This window comes from Ursus arctos, unplaced genomic scaffold (genome assembly GCF_023065955.2).
Source record: "Ursus arctos isolate Adak ecotype North America unplaced genomic scaffold, UrsArc2.0 scaffold_70, whole genome shotgun sequence".
NCBI lineage: Eukaryota > Metazoa > Chordata > Mammalia > Carnivora > Ursidae > Ursus > Ursus arctos.
Genome location: NW_026623090.1, coordinates 15,429 through 32,750, shown reverse-complemented (window position 1 = coordinate 32,750; position 17,322 = coordinate 15,429). Strand labels below are relative to the sequence as shown.

Sequence of the window (17,322 nt, the reverse complement as noted above, 5' to 3'; positions counted from 1 at the left end):
CACACAGGAATTCAGCAACATGGCAGGATATAAAATCAATGCACAGAAATCAGTGAGAGACAGAATCAATGAGACAGAAGAAAGAGAAATTAAGGAGTCAATCCCATTTACAATTGTAGCAAAAACCATAAGATACCTAAGAATAAACCTAACCAAAGAGGTAAAGGCACTGTACTCTAAAAATTAGAGAAGACTTACGAAAGAAATTGAGAAAGATGCAAAGAAATGGAAAAAAAATACTCCATGATCATGGATTGGAAGACTAAATATTGGTAAAATGTCAATGGTACCCAGAGCAATGTACACATTCAGTGCAATCCTTATCAAAATACCATCAACATTTTTCACAGAACTGGAACAAATAATCCTAAAATTTGTATGGAACCAGAAAGGACCCCAAATAGCCCAAGGAATGTTGAAAAAGAAAACCAAAGCTGGGGGCATCACAATGCCAGACTTCAAGCTGTACTGCAAAGCTGTAATCATCAAGACAGTGTGGTACTGGCACAAAAACAGATACATAGATCAGTGGAACAGAATAGAGAACCCAGAAATGGACCCTCAACTCTATGATCAGCTGATCTTCCACAAAGCAGGAAAGAATATCCAATGCAAAAAGGACAGCCTCTTTCATAAATGGTGCTGGGAAAATTGGACAGCCACATGTAGAAGAATGAAACTGGACTATTTCCTTACACCATACACAACGATAAACTCAAAATGGATGAAAGGCCTAACTGTGAGATGGGAATCCATCAAAATCCTAGAGGAGAACATGGCAGCAACCTCTTCAACCTAGGCCACAGCAACTTCTTGCTAGACATGTCTCCAAAGGCAAGGGAAACAAAGCAAAAATGCCCTCTTGGTACTTCCTCCAGACAAAAGGATTCTGCACAGCAAAGGAAACAGTCAACAAAACTAAAAGGCAGCCTAGGGAATGGGAGAAGATATTTGCAAATGACAAATCAGATAGAGGGCTAGTATCCAAGATCTATAAAGAACTTATCAATCTCAACACCCCCCCAAAAAAACAAATAATTCAGTCAAGAAATGGGCAGAAGACATGAATAGACATTTCTCCAAAGAGACATGTAAATGGCCAACAGACACATGATAAAATGCTCAACAACCCCTGACTTCCAGGAAATACAAATCAAAACCACAATGAGATACCACCCTATACAAGTCAGAGTGGCTAAAATTAAGACAGGGAACAATAAATGTTGGCAAGGATGTGGAGAAAGGGGAACCCTCTTACAATGTTGGTGGGAATGCAAGCTGGTGCAGCCACTCTGGGAAACAGTTTCAAGGTTCCTCAACAAGTTGAAAATAGAGCTCCCCTATGACCCAGCAATTGCACTACCAGGAATTTATCCCAAATATATAAATGTATTGATCTGAAAGGGCACCTGCACCCTAATACTTATTGCAACAATGTCCACAATAGCCAAACTGTGGAAAGAGCTGAGATACCATGGTCAGATGACTAGATAAAGAAGATGTGGTATATATATGTAATGGAATATTATTCAGCCATCAGAAAGGATGAATACTTCCAATTTACATTGACATGGATGGAACTGGAGGATATGCTGAATGAAAGAAGTCAATCAAAGAAAGAAAATTATCTTTCGGTTTCACTCATATGTGGACTATAAGAAATAGCACAGAGGATCCCGGGGAAGGGAGGGAAAAGAGATGAAAAGAAATCAGAGAGGGAGCCAAAGCATGAGAGACTCTAAATTATGGGGAACAAACTGAGGGTTGTGGAGGGGAGGTGGATGGGGCGATGGGGTAACTGGGTGATGGGCATTAAGGATGGCACGTGACGTGATGAGCACTGTTATATTGAATGTACTATATGATGTACTATATGTTGGCTATTTGAATTTAAATTAAAAAATAAAAAAATGACCTTTGAGAAGAAATTACACATGAAATAAAGATACTTTGATTCTGGCCATAAGGAATGTACTGTGTATAATAACATGCCGTATCTTATCTCCCCCCCCACCCGTAAGTCTGCAAAGTAAATGTAAGGAAGTTAAGTTTTGTTTTTGAGGTTTTCAGTAATAAATGTTCAATCAATTTGCCCCTTGGGAACTCTTATCATTTTGTTTAGAATTACTTTCAATTCAGTGTCTTCCAGATTCTTACCAAGAAGGTCATTCTGGGGGATCCACTTATACAGCCGAGTGTTTGGCCCTAAGGTGTCTGGTTTCTTGCCATCAAATCTCCATAGAACCTGTTAAAGACAATACCTTATTTCATGAGTTGAACTTTGAAGTTCTAGCATGATAGAATTTTAAGGAAATTAAGAGATAATCTAGTCAGACCCCTTTAGCTGAGTGAGAATAAGGACAAAAGATATTAAAAATGAGGCTACTAAAGCACTGGTATAATAAAATACCCACATTTTGTTACTTCTTTTTATATTCAATCAAGTATGAATGTAATCATGATGTTTCACACGTGGAGATTAGACAAATGAGATTATCAGTGACAAATTCAAGTATTTCAGAAATTTTTAGGCAGTTATTATAATTCTACCTCAAACCAGTGGGAAATTACTAAGATATACACATGTGTTTTGTTTTATCTATTATAATCGCTTTCATCTTCCAATGTAATATTAACCTATTTATTTCTTTTTATGTGTTACAGAACGGAGTTCACTTATATCCACTTGTTCCATGAGTTATTTTATTAGAGTTTTACATCTTTTGATATACAAAAAGCTAAATATGCCATCTGGTGCTTGTGCAAAATACATAATTCTTTTTATTAGTAATTTATTAATATAAATAATTACATGTTTACATGAATCCAGATTATTATTACTATTTCTTGGTTTGGAAGTTCTTTAAATGTTACAAAGAAGAGCCTGTTAGCACTTCAGAAATAACAGTGTAGCTGTTGAAAAAAACCCAAAGCTGTGATGTTGCTAAATTTTACTTAATTGATTGTTAACACGTCAATGGTGGACTACAAAGCATTGACACAATTGATTAATATGAGATCTATACCCAAACAATTTCCATTCCCAGTACCAAAATAGATTGATTTTAGAGTTCCCCAGCAATCCTCATAAACTGGATAATAATTTACATTGGTTAACATATATTTGCTATGTGAATGTTTAAGTAACTTTAGATATTAAGCAAACATTAGTATAAGGAGAAACTATATCAGTAAACTAAAAAGTAGTTGACAAAAACCAAAATACTGCAGGTGTTTTGTATATATTGAAAATAATTTACTTCTCTGTTTCATGTAGAAAGAGGCATCTAAAACTTTGCCATGCTAGGCTTGTTTCTGGTTGACTCAATATATTTCCATTTCCTTCCTTAATCAGGAGGAGATATTATTCTGATAAGTTAAAGTCCTTTTGGAACCACATATTACTAAGCACAGGGTCACCTTGAGGGAGGGACCCATCTCCCCCCTTTTCATTTATCTTACTCTTTTACTCTTAATAGGGCCCACTCCACCAATCATGTCAGTTTTTCTCTTTCTCTAAATCATCTAGGCTGGATGGATGCCTAGACATAGCTTGGTGAGCCCTGACCATCCTTTCTCTGAACAACATACTGAATAGGCTTATCTCCAAAATTTAGGGGAAGGGAAAGGAACCTGGAGCATCCGGCAAGTGTAAACTGCATGATGCTTTTCAGACTTTTATCGGTTCCTGCTGAACACAACTTGAAATTTAGCTCCTTTCTGAGAACATCTATGAGATATTCAGTGCCCTTGGAAATCCCATAGGAAAAGAAATGAATGACAGGACAGAATTTGGTGATTTCTGTATCTGCCTATGATACATTATAATAGCAAACTTTACCCTCACCCTGCTAAATATATACCTACTAAATATATTTCTTTCTGATCTCAGTGTTAATGCCAAAGTTATCATCAAAACACCTTCTGTACGACTTTAGCACTTGGCATGTATATTTTGCTTATGTCTGAGATCAATTGGAACTATCATAATGGTTTCCGTGTCATGAAGGAAAGGGTAATTAGATCCTTTACACAGTTTAACATATTAAGTAATTGTATAGGACTAAGTTACTTTATGTAACCTTTTGTGGAATCTGGGCAAGGGCTGATGCAATCGTATTGGCTCTTTCCTCCGGCATGGTTTTGATCATCGACCCTAGAGTAAACACCACAATACCGTTTTCTCCAGAGCTCTGGACAAACTCTTCCATTTCCTGTGAAGAAAGAATTTACTCCATCACAACAGAGGAATAGCACAGCAAACAGTATGAAAAGAATTTCTACAGGGGTGCCTGGGTAGGTCAGTCAGTTAAGCGTCTGACTCTTGATTTCATCTCAGGTCATAATCTCAGGGTTGTGAGACTGAGCCCTGAGTCTGGCTCTACACTCAGCAGGGAATCTGCTGGGTATTCCCTCTCCCTCTGCTCCCCTCCCCCCAGCCCCACTGCTGTCCCTCAAATAAAGAAAGAAATCTTAAAAAAAAAAAAAAAAAAAAAGAATTTCTACAAACAGCTAAAGAGTGATACCGAATATTATCCGGAGTTATTAGAGTAATGGCTGTTTTTATCTTTAAATTGTCATAAAACACACAAAAATTTACCATTTAACTATTCCTGAGTATGCAGTTCCATAACGTGTATATTTAGACCGTTGGGTAAACAATCACCAGAAATTTTTCATCTCACTAAACTGGAGCTCTGTACCCATTATATAGCAATTCCCCATTCCCTCCTTCACCATCTTTAGTGACCATCATTATACTTTGTATTTCTGTGAATTTGACTAATCTGCATACCTCATATCAGTGGAATCATTCAGTATTTGTCTTTTTTTTTAAAACGATTTTATTTACTTAACAGAGAGAGACAGCCAGTGAGGGAGGAAACACAAGCAGGAGGAATGGGAGAGGAAGAAGCAGGCTCCCAGAGGAGGAGCCTGATGCGGGGCTCAATATCAGAATGCCAGGATCACGCCCTGGGCCAAAGGAAGACACTTCAGAACTGAGCCAGCCAGGTGACCCAGTATTTGTCTTTTTGTGATTGCCCCCTTTCACTTTGCATAATGTCCTGAAATATTTCCACGTCGGAGTATGTGTTAGAATTGTCTTCTATTTTATGACTAATATTCCATTGTGTATAAAATACATTTTGTATATGGATTTATCTGTTGATGGACACTTGGGTTAGACTGAACAGAACTTTTGCTAGCTTTGCCTCAGGATTTAGACCTTGAGAAAGTTACTATATACACCTACACATTTGTAATCAAAATTGATATTAGGTTAACCATCAAATAAGATCTTAGTTTCATCTTATTACCAATAAGAAGGCAGACAAACAAAATGTTGAAGAGATCATAAAATCATTCAATGAAAGATGATTGTTTTTCAATTATGGCTTAAAGGTATCAGCTTAAAACGGATTACATTATTGCTTTCTTTCGTAAAGAATATCATCTTATACGCTAACAGAATTCTTTTGCAATTTTATACTATGGTTTTTTTCAGATATAAGTGGTTGAAATTATTTTGTCCTTATTAACTATGCAGAATTTATGGTCCTGAGGGGAGGAGTTAAGATGGCGGAGGAGTAGGGGTCCCCTTTCTCAGCCGGTCCCAAGTTGAGCTGGATAGGTACCAAACCATCCTGAACACCCACGGAATCAGCCTGAGATGCAGGAAGATACATCTGGGTCTCTACAAATGAACATCTCCAGCGCTGAGTATTGAGGTACGAAGCGGGGAGCTGTGAATCCTCTCACAGATATCGGAAGAGAAACAGAAGGGGAAGGGAGCCATCGTGCTCGGGTGCCGGGAAGCAGTAGCCACCTGCAGGGGGGAGCGGGTGGACTCACGGACTGGCACCCGCGAGAGAGCAGACTGAGATGTGAGCCTGGGAATGTGCATGTGACCAGACTGAAAACCGGAGCTCCGGAGCGTGCACTCGAACTAGGCTGAAACCGGGAGTTTGGGAGTGCTCACGCGACCAGACTGAAAATTGGCGCTCCGGAGTGTGTGCAAACCACACTGAAACAGAGAACTCGGGAGCGCACATGGGATCGGGGGGGGTGGCTGGCAGGGTTAGAAGCACAAAGGACAGACACGTGTGGGCCCTGGAAATGAGGGCTGCGATGCTGCCTGTGGGGTGCACAACCCAGAACGCTGCAGGGTTTTTAGCAGCACTGACAGAAACAGAGTTAAGGTGGCCAAGAGAGCTCAGTGGAAAGTGGACTGTGATCTCTCTGTTCTGAGACAGAGGCTAGGATGTGGCCACTGCTGCTCTGATTCTCAGAAGAGCCACGGAAAACCACCAGGTCAAGCTGCCAGAGAACAAAAGCCCGGGAATACTGGCTTACATTGTGCCCATCCCCTTCCCCCCCTCACAGGGGACAGGGCGACTCTACCCAAACAGGGTTGCCTGAGTATCAGCGTGGCAGGCCCCTCCCCCAGAAGGCAGGCTGAAAAATCAAGAAGCCCACATCCCTAAGGTCCCTATAAAACAATGCACACTGCCTGGCTCCTGGTCAATAATTTGGGCTCTGGGCAACCCCACAACCTCTCCTCATCAGAATGACGAGAACGAGAAATCCCCCCCAGCAAAGAAAATATAATGAGTCTGTGGCCTCTGCCACAGAACTGATGGATATGGATATAAGGAAATTGTCAGAAATGGAGTTCAGAGTGACAATGGTCAAGATGATGTGTAGGCTTGAAAAAAATATTAATGAAAATATTAACGAGAATATAGAATCTCTAAGGGTGGAAATAAGAGTGAATCTGGCAGAATATAGAATGGTATGAATCAAATGCAGTCAAAACTAGATGCTCTGAGAGTCAGGGTAAATGAGGCAGAAGGACGAATTAGTGAATTGGAGGATGGGATGGTAGAAGAGAAAGTTAAAACAGAAACTTGGCTCAAAAAAATCCAATCTCAAGAATGTAGGTTACAGGAGATTACTGACTCAATGAAACTTTCCAATGTCAGAATCATTGGCATCCCTCAGGGCGTGGAGAAAGAGAGAGGTCTAGAAGAGATATTTGAACAAATTGTAGCTGAATACTTCCCTAATCTAGCAAAGGAAACAAGCATTTGTGTCCAAGAGGCAGAAAGGACCCCTCCCAAGTTCAACCACAACAAACCTACGCCACGTCATGTCATGGTGTAATTTGCAAATATTAGATCCAAGGTACAGTATTGAAAGCGGCCAGGCAAAGAAATCTCTCACATACAAAGGCAAAAGTATCAGGATTATGTCAGACCTGTCTACACAGACCTGGAATGAGAGAAAGGATTGGCATGGCATTTTTAAAGCTCTATCTGAGAAAAACATGCAGCCAAGGATCCTTTATCCAGCAAGGCTGTCATTCAGAATTGATGGAGAAATAAGGACCTTCCAAGATCGCCAGTCACTGACCAATTTTGTAACCACGAAGCCAGCCCTTCTGGAGATATTAAGGGGGGGTTCTATAAAAGTTAAAAGGCCCCAAGAGTGATACAGAACAGAAATTGACAATATATAGAAACAAAGACTTTACAGGCAACATGACATCATTAAAATCATATCTCTCAATAATCACTCTCAATGTGAACGGCTTAAATGCTCCCATAAAATACCACAGGGTTGCAGATTGGATAAAAAGACACGACCCATCCATTTGCTGTCTATAAGAGACTCATCTTGAACCTAAAGATACATCCAGACTGAATGTGAAGGGATGGAAAACCATTTTCATGCCAATGGACCTCAAAAGAAAGCTGGGGTACCCTTTCTCATATCAGATGAGATTTTAAACTAAAGACTGTAGTTAGAGATACAGAAGGACACTATATTATTCTTAAAGGATGTATCCAACAAGTGGATATGACAATTATAAATATCTACTCCCCCAACTGGGGAGCAGCAACTTACACAAGCCAACTCTTAACCAGAATAAAGAGACATATAGATAAAAATACCTTAATACTAGGAGACCTCAACACTCCACTATCAGCAATACACAGATCATCTAAGCAGAAAATCAACAAAGAAACAAGAGCTTTGAATGATATACTAGATCGGATATATATATATATAACACTACACCCCAGAACAACAGAATACTCATTCTTTTCGAGTGCACATGGAACGTTCTCCAGAATAGACCATAGTTTGGGTCACAAAACAGGTCTCGACTGATACCAGAAGACTGAAATTATTCCCTGCATATTCTCAGACTGCAATGCTTTGAAATTGGAACTCAATCACAAGGAAAAAATTTAGAAGAAACTTGAACACTTGGAAACTAAGAACCATCCTGCTCAAGAATGATTGGATGAACCAGGAGATTAAAAATCAATTTAAACAATTTATGGAGACCAATGAGAATGAAAACACAATGGTCCAAAATCTATGGGACACTGCAAAGGCAGTCCTAAGGGGAAAATACATAGCCATCCAAGCCTCACTCAAAAGAATAGAAAAATCTAAAATGCAGTTTTTATATTCTCACCTCAAGTAGCTGGAGCTGGAACAGAAGAACCCACGCACAAGAAAGCAGTTGATCAAGATTAGAGCGGAGATCAATGAATTAGAAAGCAGGAGCACAGTAGAGCAGATCAACAGAACTAGAAGCTGGTTCTTTGAAAGAATAAATAAGATCGATAAGCCACTGGCCAGACTTATTCAAAAGAATAGAGAAAGGACCCAAATTAATAAAATTATGAATGGAAAGGGAGAGGTCACAACCAACACCAATGAAATAGGGAAGGATCATTAGAAACTTTTATCAACAGCTTTATGCCAATAAATCAAACAACCTGGAAGAAATGGATGCCTTCCTGGAAACCTATAAACTACCAAGTCTGAACAGGAAGAAATTGATTTTTTTAAACAGACCAATTAATTATGAAGAGATTCAAGCAGTTCTCAAAAACCTCCCGAAAAACAAGAGTCCAAGGCCTGACGGATTCCCTGGGGAATTCTACCAAACATTCAAAGAAAAATAATACCTATTCTCCTGAAACTGTTTCAAAAAATTGAAACAGATGGAAAACTACCAAACTCATTCTATGAGGCCAGTATTACCTTGATCCCCACACCAGGCAAAGACCCCATCAAAAAGGAAAATTACAGACCGATATCCCTGATGACGTTGGATGCCAAAATTCTCAACAAGATCCTAGCTAATAGGATCCAACAGTATATTAAAAGGATTATCCATCATGACCAGGTGGGATTCATCCCTGGGATGCTTGCAAGGGTGGTTCAACATTCGCAAATTGATCAGTGTGATAGATCACATCAACAAGAAAAGAGTCAAGAACCATATGATCCTTTCAACTGATGCAGAAAAAGCATTTGACAAAATAGAGCATCCTTTCCTGATTAAAACCCTTCAGAGTGTAGGGATAGAGGGTACATTCCTCAATTTCATAAAAACCATCTATGAAAAGACTACAGCGAATATCATTCTCAATGGGGAAAAGTTGGAAGCCTTTCCCTTAAGATCAGAAACACGACAAGGATGCCCACTCTCACCATTATTATTCAACATAGTACTAGAAGTCCTTGCAACAGCAATCAGACAACAAAAGGGGATAAAACGCATCCAAATTGGCAAAGAAGAAGTCAAACCGTCTCTCTTCACAGATGACATGATACTCTATATGGAAAACCCAAAAGAATCCACGCCCAAACTACTAGAAGTTATAGAGCAATTCAGTAATGTGGCTACATACAAAATCAATGCTGAGAAATCAGTTGCATTTCTATACATGAACAATGAGACTGAAGAAAGAGAAATTAAGGAATCTATCCCATTTACAATAGCACCAAAAATCATATGTTATCTCAGAATTAACTTAACCAGAGACGTAAAGGATCTATGTTCTAGAAACTATAAATCACTCCTGAAAGACATTGAAGAAGACACAAAAAGATGGAAAAATATTCCATGCTCATGGATTGGAAGAATTAATATAGTTAAAATGTCTATGCTACCCAGAGCAATCTACACTTTCAACGCCATCCCAATCAAAATAATAAAGATGTTTTTCAAGGAACTAGAACAAGGAGCCCTTAAAATTTGTGTGGAACCAGAAAAGGCCCCGAATTGCCAAGGAATTGTTGAAAAGGAAACACAAAGCTGGGGGCATCACGTTGCCAGATTTCAAGCTGTACTACAAAGCTCTGATCACAATGACAGCATGGTACTGGCACAAAAAACAGACACATAGACCAAAGGAACAGAATAGAGAACCCAGAAATGGACCCTTGGCTTTTTGGGCAACTAATCTTTGATAAAGCAATCAAAGCAGGAAAAAACATCCAGTGGAAAAAAGACAGTCTCTTCAATAAATGGTGCTGGGAAAATTGGACAGCTACGTGCAAAAGAGTGAAACTTGACCACTCTCTCACACCAAATTAATCAAAGACCTCAATGTGAGACAGGAATCCATCAAAATCCTAGAGGAGAACATAGGCTGCAACTTCTTTGACATTGGCCACAGGAACTTTTTTCATGACACATCTCCAAAGGGAAGAGAAACAAAAGGAAAAATGAACTGTGGGGCTTCATCAAGATAAAAAACTTCTGCACAGCCAAGGAAACAGTCAGAAAAACTAAGAGGCAGCCCATGGAATGGGAGAAGATATTTGCAAATGACACTACAGATAAAAGACCAGTATCCAAGATCTACAAAGAATTCTCAAACTCAATACACGGGAAACAAATAATCAAATCAAAAAATGGGCAGAAGATATGAACAGACACTTTTCCAAAGAAGACATACAAATGGCTAACAAACACATGAAAAAATATTCAAAATCATTAGCCATCAGGGAAATTCAAATCAAAACCACGTTGAGATACTACCTTACACCAGGAAGAATGGCAAAAATTGGCAAGGCAGGAAACAACAAATGTTGGAGAGAATGTGGAGAAAGGGGATCCCTCCTACATTGTTGGTGGGAATGTAAGTTGGTACAGCCACTTTGGAAAACAGTGTGGAGGTCTGTTAAAAAGTTAGAAATTGAGCTACCCTATGATCCAGTAATTGCAATACTGGGTATTTACCCCAAAGATACAGACGTAGTGAAGAGAAGGGCCATATGCACCCCAATGTTCATAGCAGCATTGTCCACAATAGTTAAATCGTGGAAGGAGCCGAGATGCCCTTCAACAGATGAATGGATTAAGAAGATGTGGTCCATATATACAATGGAATATTACTCAGCCATCAGAAAGAACGATTTCTCAACATTTGCAGCAACATGGACGGGACTGGAGGAGATAATGCTAAGCAAAATAAGTCAAGCAGAGAAAGACAATTATCATATGGTTTCACTCATTTATGGAACATAAGACGTAGGGAGATCGGTAGGAGAAGAAAGGGAAGAAGAAGGGGGGCGCTAAACAGAAGGGGGAATGAACCATGAAAGACTGTGGACTCTGGGAAACAAACTGAGGGCGTCAGAGGGGAGGGGGGTGGGGGAATGGGATAGACTGGTGATGGGTATTAAGGAGGGCATGTATTGCATGGAGCACTGGTTATTATATGCAAGTAATGAATCATGGAACTTTATATCAAAAACTAGGGGTGTACTGTATGGTGACTAACATAATATAGTAAAAAAATTATTAAAAAAAATTTATGGTCCTTATTATATATACAGTGTAGTTTTCTCTGTGCTCATTTTGTCAGTCAGCTCTAAGGATGAGAACACTGCTCCCCCAATGTTCTTTACTGAGATTTTGTCCAGCTTAGGTGTGTGGCAGAAAACACATGTTCTCATAGGCTACACAAACAATTTAATGCTTTAAAATGTCAAACCTTGGGATCTCAGACGAGGAATGGTGTAAATGTTGGAGTGACAGCACGTAAACATTGGATTTGCCTGCAGATATCGTTGGGACACACAAACATTGTTGAGGAATGGTCTTTTTAAGCTAGAATACTAGTGAAATGCCTCAGAGCAAATAAAACAAGAAACAGGAATCAGTTACCTTAGGCAGGGGTTTGGCAGGTTTGCAGTGGAGTCCTCCAACAAATTCAAAATTGGGTAGGAGTGGGCGAGGAAATTCAAAATCCCAGTAGGTTCGAATGAGCCATATTTGAGCCTTCCCCATTAACTCAGATAATGTAGTGGGTCTTCCTGAAGGGATAAAACCAAACGTCACATCCATAAGAGAAAGGATAAAAACCATATGATCACTTCCATATATGCAGAAAAAGCATTTGACAAAGTACACATCCATTCATGATAAAAAGTCTCAACAAAGTTGGTTTAGAGGGAGCATACCTCAACAAAATAAGGACCTTACACGGAAAACCCATAGTGCGCATCCTACTCAATGGGGAACAGCTGAGAGCTTTTGCCCTAAGGTCAAGAGCAAGACAAGGATATCCACTCTTACCACTTTTATTCCAAATAATATTGGAAGTCCTGGCTATAGCAATGAGACAACAAAAAGAAATAAAAGCTATCCAAATTGGTAAGGAAGAAGCAAAACTTTCACTATTTGCAGATGACATGATCCCATATGTAGAAAACCCTAAAGACCTACCAAAAAAGTGCTAGAACTGTTAAATTAATTCATTAAAGTCACAGGATGCAAAATCGATGTACAGAAATCTGTTACATTTCTATATACTAATTATAATGAAGCAGAAGAAAGAGAAATTAAGAAAACAATTCCATTTGTAATTGCATCAAAAATAATAAAGCACATAGGAATAAACTTAACCAAAGAGGTGATGGATCTATACTCTGAAAATTATAAAACATTGATGAAAGAAATTGAAGAGGATACAAAGCAATGGAAAGGCATTCTGTGCACATGGATTAGAAGAACAAATATTGAACTGTATATACTACCCAAAGCAATCTATACATTTAATGCAATAAAATTTGTATAGAACCACGAAAGACCCCAAATAGCTAAAGCAATCTTGAGAAAGAAAAAAACAGGAGCTATCCCAATTCCAGACTTGAAGTTATACTACAAAGCTCTAGTCATCAAGGCAGTGTGGTACTGGCACAAAAACAGACACATAGAGCAATGGAACAGCATAGAAAACCCATTTATATGGTCAATTAATTTTTGACAAAGGAGGAAAGAATATCCAATGGAAACAAGATAGCATATTCAATAAATGGTGTTGGGAAAATTGGACAGCTACATGCAAAGGTATGAAACTGGACTACTTTCTTACACCATGCACAAAAATACATTCAGAATGGATTAAAAAACGAAATGTGAAATCTGAAATCATAAAAATCCTTGAAGAGAGCACAGGCAGTAATATCTCTGACATTGGCCATAGGAACATTTTTCTAGATATATCTTCTGAGGGGAGGGAGGTAAAAGCAAAAATAACCTATTGGTACTACATCAAAGTTAAAAAAAAAAAAAAAGAAAGAAAAACAACCAAACCTCTGCATAATGAAGGAAACAATCAGTAAAACTAAAAGGCAACGTACTGAATGGGAGAAGATATTTGCAAATGACCTTTGAAAAAAGGTTAGTATCCAAAACAATAACTCTACAACTCAATACTCCAAAACCAAATAATCCAATTTAAAAAAGGAGAGAAGACATGAACAGACATTTCTCCTACGAAGGCATACGGATGGCCAACAGACACAAGAAACAAGTGTGGAGGTTTCTCAAGAAGTTAAAAATAGAAGTACCCTATGATTCAGCAATTGCACTGCTAGGTATCTACCCAAAGCAAACAAAAATAATTGTTCAAAGGGATGCACGTACCCCAGTGTTTACAGCAGCATTATCTACAATAGCCAAATTATGGAAGCAGCCTAAGTGTCCATCAACTGATGAATGGCTAAAAATGAAGTGGTATATTTTTATCATGAATATTACTCAGCCATAAAAAAGAATGAGATCTTGGGGTACCTGGGTGGCTCAGTTGGTTAAGCCTCCAACTCTTGGTTTTGGCTCAGGTCATGATCTAATGGTCATGGGATGGAGCCCTGAGTGGGGTTCTGCGCTCAGTGTGGAGTATGCTTCAGATTCTCTCTCCCTCTCTCTCTCACTCTCTTTCTCTGTCTCTCTCAAATAAAGAAATAAAATCTTTAAAAAAATGAAATCTTGCAATTTGCAAGGAGCTAGAGAGTATTATGCTAAGTAAAATAAGTCAAAGACAAATACCATATTATTTCACTCATATGTACAATTTAAGAAACCAAAGAAATAAGCAAAAGACAAAAAGAGAGAGAGAAACAAACCAAGAAGTAGACTCTTAACTGTAGAGAACAAACTGAGGGTTACTGGAGGGGCAGCGGGTGGGGGGATGTGTCAAATAGGTGATAGGGATTAAGGAGGGCACTAGTTGTGATGAGCAGGGAGTGATGTCCAGAATTGCTGAATCACTATATTGTACACCTAAAACTAATATAACACTCTCTCTTACCTATACTGCAATTAAAATTAAAACTTAATAGAAAAATAAGAGTAAATAAATCAGTAGAAAACCCCACAAAAAGCAACAGGTAGAGGAAATGAGAGTAATGCAATGTGAATATACTAGGGGATTTTCTGAAAGGAGTTTGGAATAATGTAGTCAAAAATGTTTCAAAATATTTGCAGTTTGATAATGGAACACATATATGGTACAAACATGTATAATGAGGCAAATATATATTTACATCTTTATATATATATCATTCATACGTATATATGAAAGACAAAGTGTAAGAGACTCATTTCTAACATCACAGTAGTATATTCACAATCATAACCAATCATTAAACCTAAGCCAGTATCAAATTAAACATGCATTTGTTTACTCTGAAATGCCGCAAAAGTAACAGATGCAAATGTAAACAATTATTTGAGCTCCCCAATCAATTAACCAATGGAAACACCTTTCTCTAGAGTACTAAGTCTCATTTTTATAATTTAGCAAGTTATTCCCTTGATCCTAGATTTTCCAAGAAAACTGTGAGGTTTTGAAGGTATGCCTTGATTCTTTGTACTTACCATTGCACTTGGTTCACATTAGGAGCTCTAATAATATTTGTGTATTAAATAATATTTGCAAATAACAACTGGAATATTTTCATCAAGTATGGAAATACATATGTGCACTGTTAGTTTTGGGTCATTTTTCTTTAATGGAGTAACATAGTTTTTAAAAAATGTGAACTATTAATGTGTGTGTGTACCCTTCAACAAGATTTTAGGCCTTTACATCATGATTTATAAGCCCTGGTGAAAGAATATGTAATCATTAGAAACTTCGTATTATAGATTCCTGAGTCTGGGATATAGCCACCATTTCTTTCAATTTTGAAGGACTCTTTCAGGTAATACGACACAACACTTACATTTTTAAATTAAAGAAGGGAAACAAGTGAAAATAATATCCTCAATGCTCTATAGACAGTTGTACTAGAAATACGTGACTCCTCACTTAACATGTCTGCTTCATAAGGATAGTGAAGTTTCTAATGTGTTGTAAAAAAAAGGATCTTACTTGATAAGTAAGACAGAGAGAGAGAGAGCACAAGCAAGGGAAGTGGCAGGCAGAGCAAGAGGGAGAAGCAGGCTCCCTGGTGAGCAGAGAACCCGACATGGGGCTCAATCCCATGACCCTGATCATGACCAGAGCTGAAGGCAGATGCTTAACCAACTGAGCCACCCAGGCAGTCCTTGAATGCCTTTTTTTTTTAAAAGGAAAAAGTAAAGTAAAATGGATATGAGGGAAATAGGCACAGCAGAGAGGATTTTTAAGGCAGTGAAACTACCTTGATGTAATGGTGGTGTTTTCGTATCATTATAAATTTGTTAAAACTTATAGAATGTAAAACACCAAGAGTGAACTGTAATGTAAGCTATGGACTTTGGATGGTAATAATGTGTCAATGTAGGTTCATCAGTTGTAAATGTACCACTCTGGTGGGGGATGTTCGTAATGGGGGACCTTATGCACGTGTGTGGGCAAGGATTATGTAGGAAAACTTGACTCAATATGCTGTGACTTAAAATTACTCTAAAAAGTAAAGCACATCAAAAGTAACATTTTCACCCTGTATTTAATAAATAACAAAGGAAGGTTAAAACACTTTATCCAGAAAAAAGTAAAAAAATTTTTTGAAGTATTACAAAGAAAAACACAAAGAATAGATATGTAGTTGATTCAAGAAATCCTCAGAGCTTTAATTTGTGGTCATTGACTACCTGGAGTGTAAGGTACTAAATAATGGACCACAGGGTTCTAACTGGCCCTGTCATGTAAGTCTTTCCATAATATTTGTGAGTTTCAGAGATCATTTTATATTTCATCATTTCATTTATAAAAGACAAATTCCTCTGACTTTGTATTTATACAAACTCACCTTCCTAGGCGCTAAGAATTACAACCTCATGCTACCAATTAAAAACATGACTTACCTAGTACTTCGCTGTAAAAGCGATCCCAACTCTTCTCATTAAATGTTTGGAACCAAAAGTCAAAATAAAGCACATATATCATATTTTTTACTCTCTCCATGAATGTCATTTGATCACTTAATTCTGACAAAATAACAGGCACGTAGGATGGAGGGAATGGAAGTCCTCCACTATGCTTTTCAAACGCATAGCCAGGAGAGAAGCGGAGACTGTACACTAAAGGTATTTTAAGTAGCTCCGCCAGCAGCTCGCCACAGGGTCCAACAGTATCTGCAAGAACGACATCAAACCTTGATTCTTGTAGTTTTGTCATGAGTTTCCTGTTCAAAACTACATCTTTACAGAACTTTTGAATACAGTCAGAATATTCCCAGAAGATTTCTTGCATTTGTGAAAAATATGCCCAAAATGTATCTCTTGGCAAGTCATATATCCATATGTTGAGCATTTTTCCGAAAAAATCCTCGAAATCATTTCCAAGTAAATGTGCAGGATAAACCTCATATTTAATAGCAGATGATTTGCTCGGATCAACAAGAATGGAAGCTGAAGATGTCAGAACCGTCACTTCGTGGCCTCTCTGGACAAGTTCATCCAGGATTGTCTTTATATTGATCCAGTGGCTGTATTCTGTGGGCCACACCAGCACCTTTCCACAACTCCCAGAGCTGAAGTAACAGCTCAGCTGTAGCAGCAGCAGAACTGAAATCCATTTCATAGACATCCTGGTGGAATGCAGTGCTTCTTTTCAAATTCCTGTTTCCATCTCCCATTGCTTGTACTTATCTCCAAGGAGAAATCAATCAGTAAGTTAAAGTGTAACTCTTACATTTCAAAGTAAACACAGTATATGAGCAGTCAGAGCATTGGGATGTCAAGTGGAAAAAGCCAAAGGCAGATGATTTCATTTGTATACAAATGTGTTTTAT

At 38.3% G+C, this 17,322-nt stretch overlaps 1 protein-coding gene across 1 annotated transcript in view; it reads right to left on the bottom strand.

The window, feature by feature from the left end:
• LOC125283093 (UDP-glucuronosyltransferase 2B31) overlaps nucleotides 1–17,322 on the bottom strand; it is a 26,554-nt gene extending 9,232 nt beyond the window's left edge. The window contains exons 1-4 of the mRNA XM_057308914.1: nucleotides 16,394–17,322; nucleotides 11,984–12,132; nucleotides 4,083–4,214; nucleotides 2,158–2,245 (exon numbers count right to left, since the gene is read on the bottom strand). Of these exons, the coding sequence (XP_057164897.1) occupies nucleotides 2,158–2,245; nucleotides 4,083–4,214; nucleotides 11,984–12,132; nucleotides 16,394–17,117 (1,093 nt within the window). The 5' untranslated portion in view covers nucleotides 17,118–17,322. The remainder of the gene's footprint in view (nucleotides 1–2,157; nucleotides 2,246–4,082; nucleotides 4,215–11,983; nucleotides 12,133–16,393) is intronic.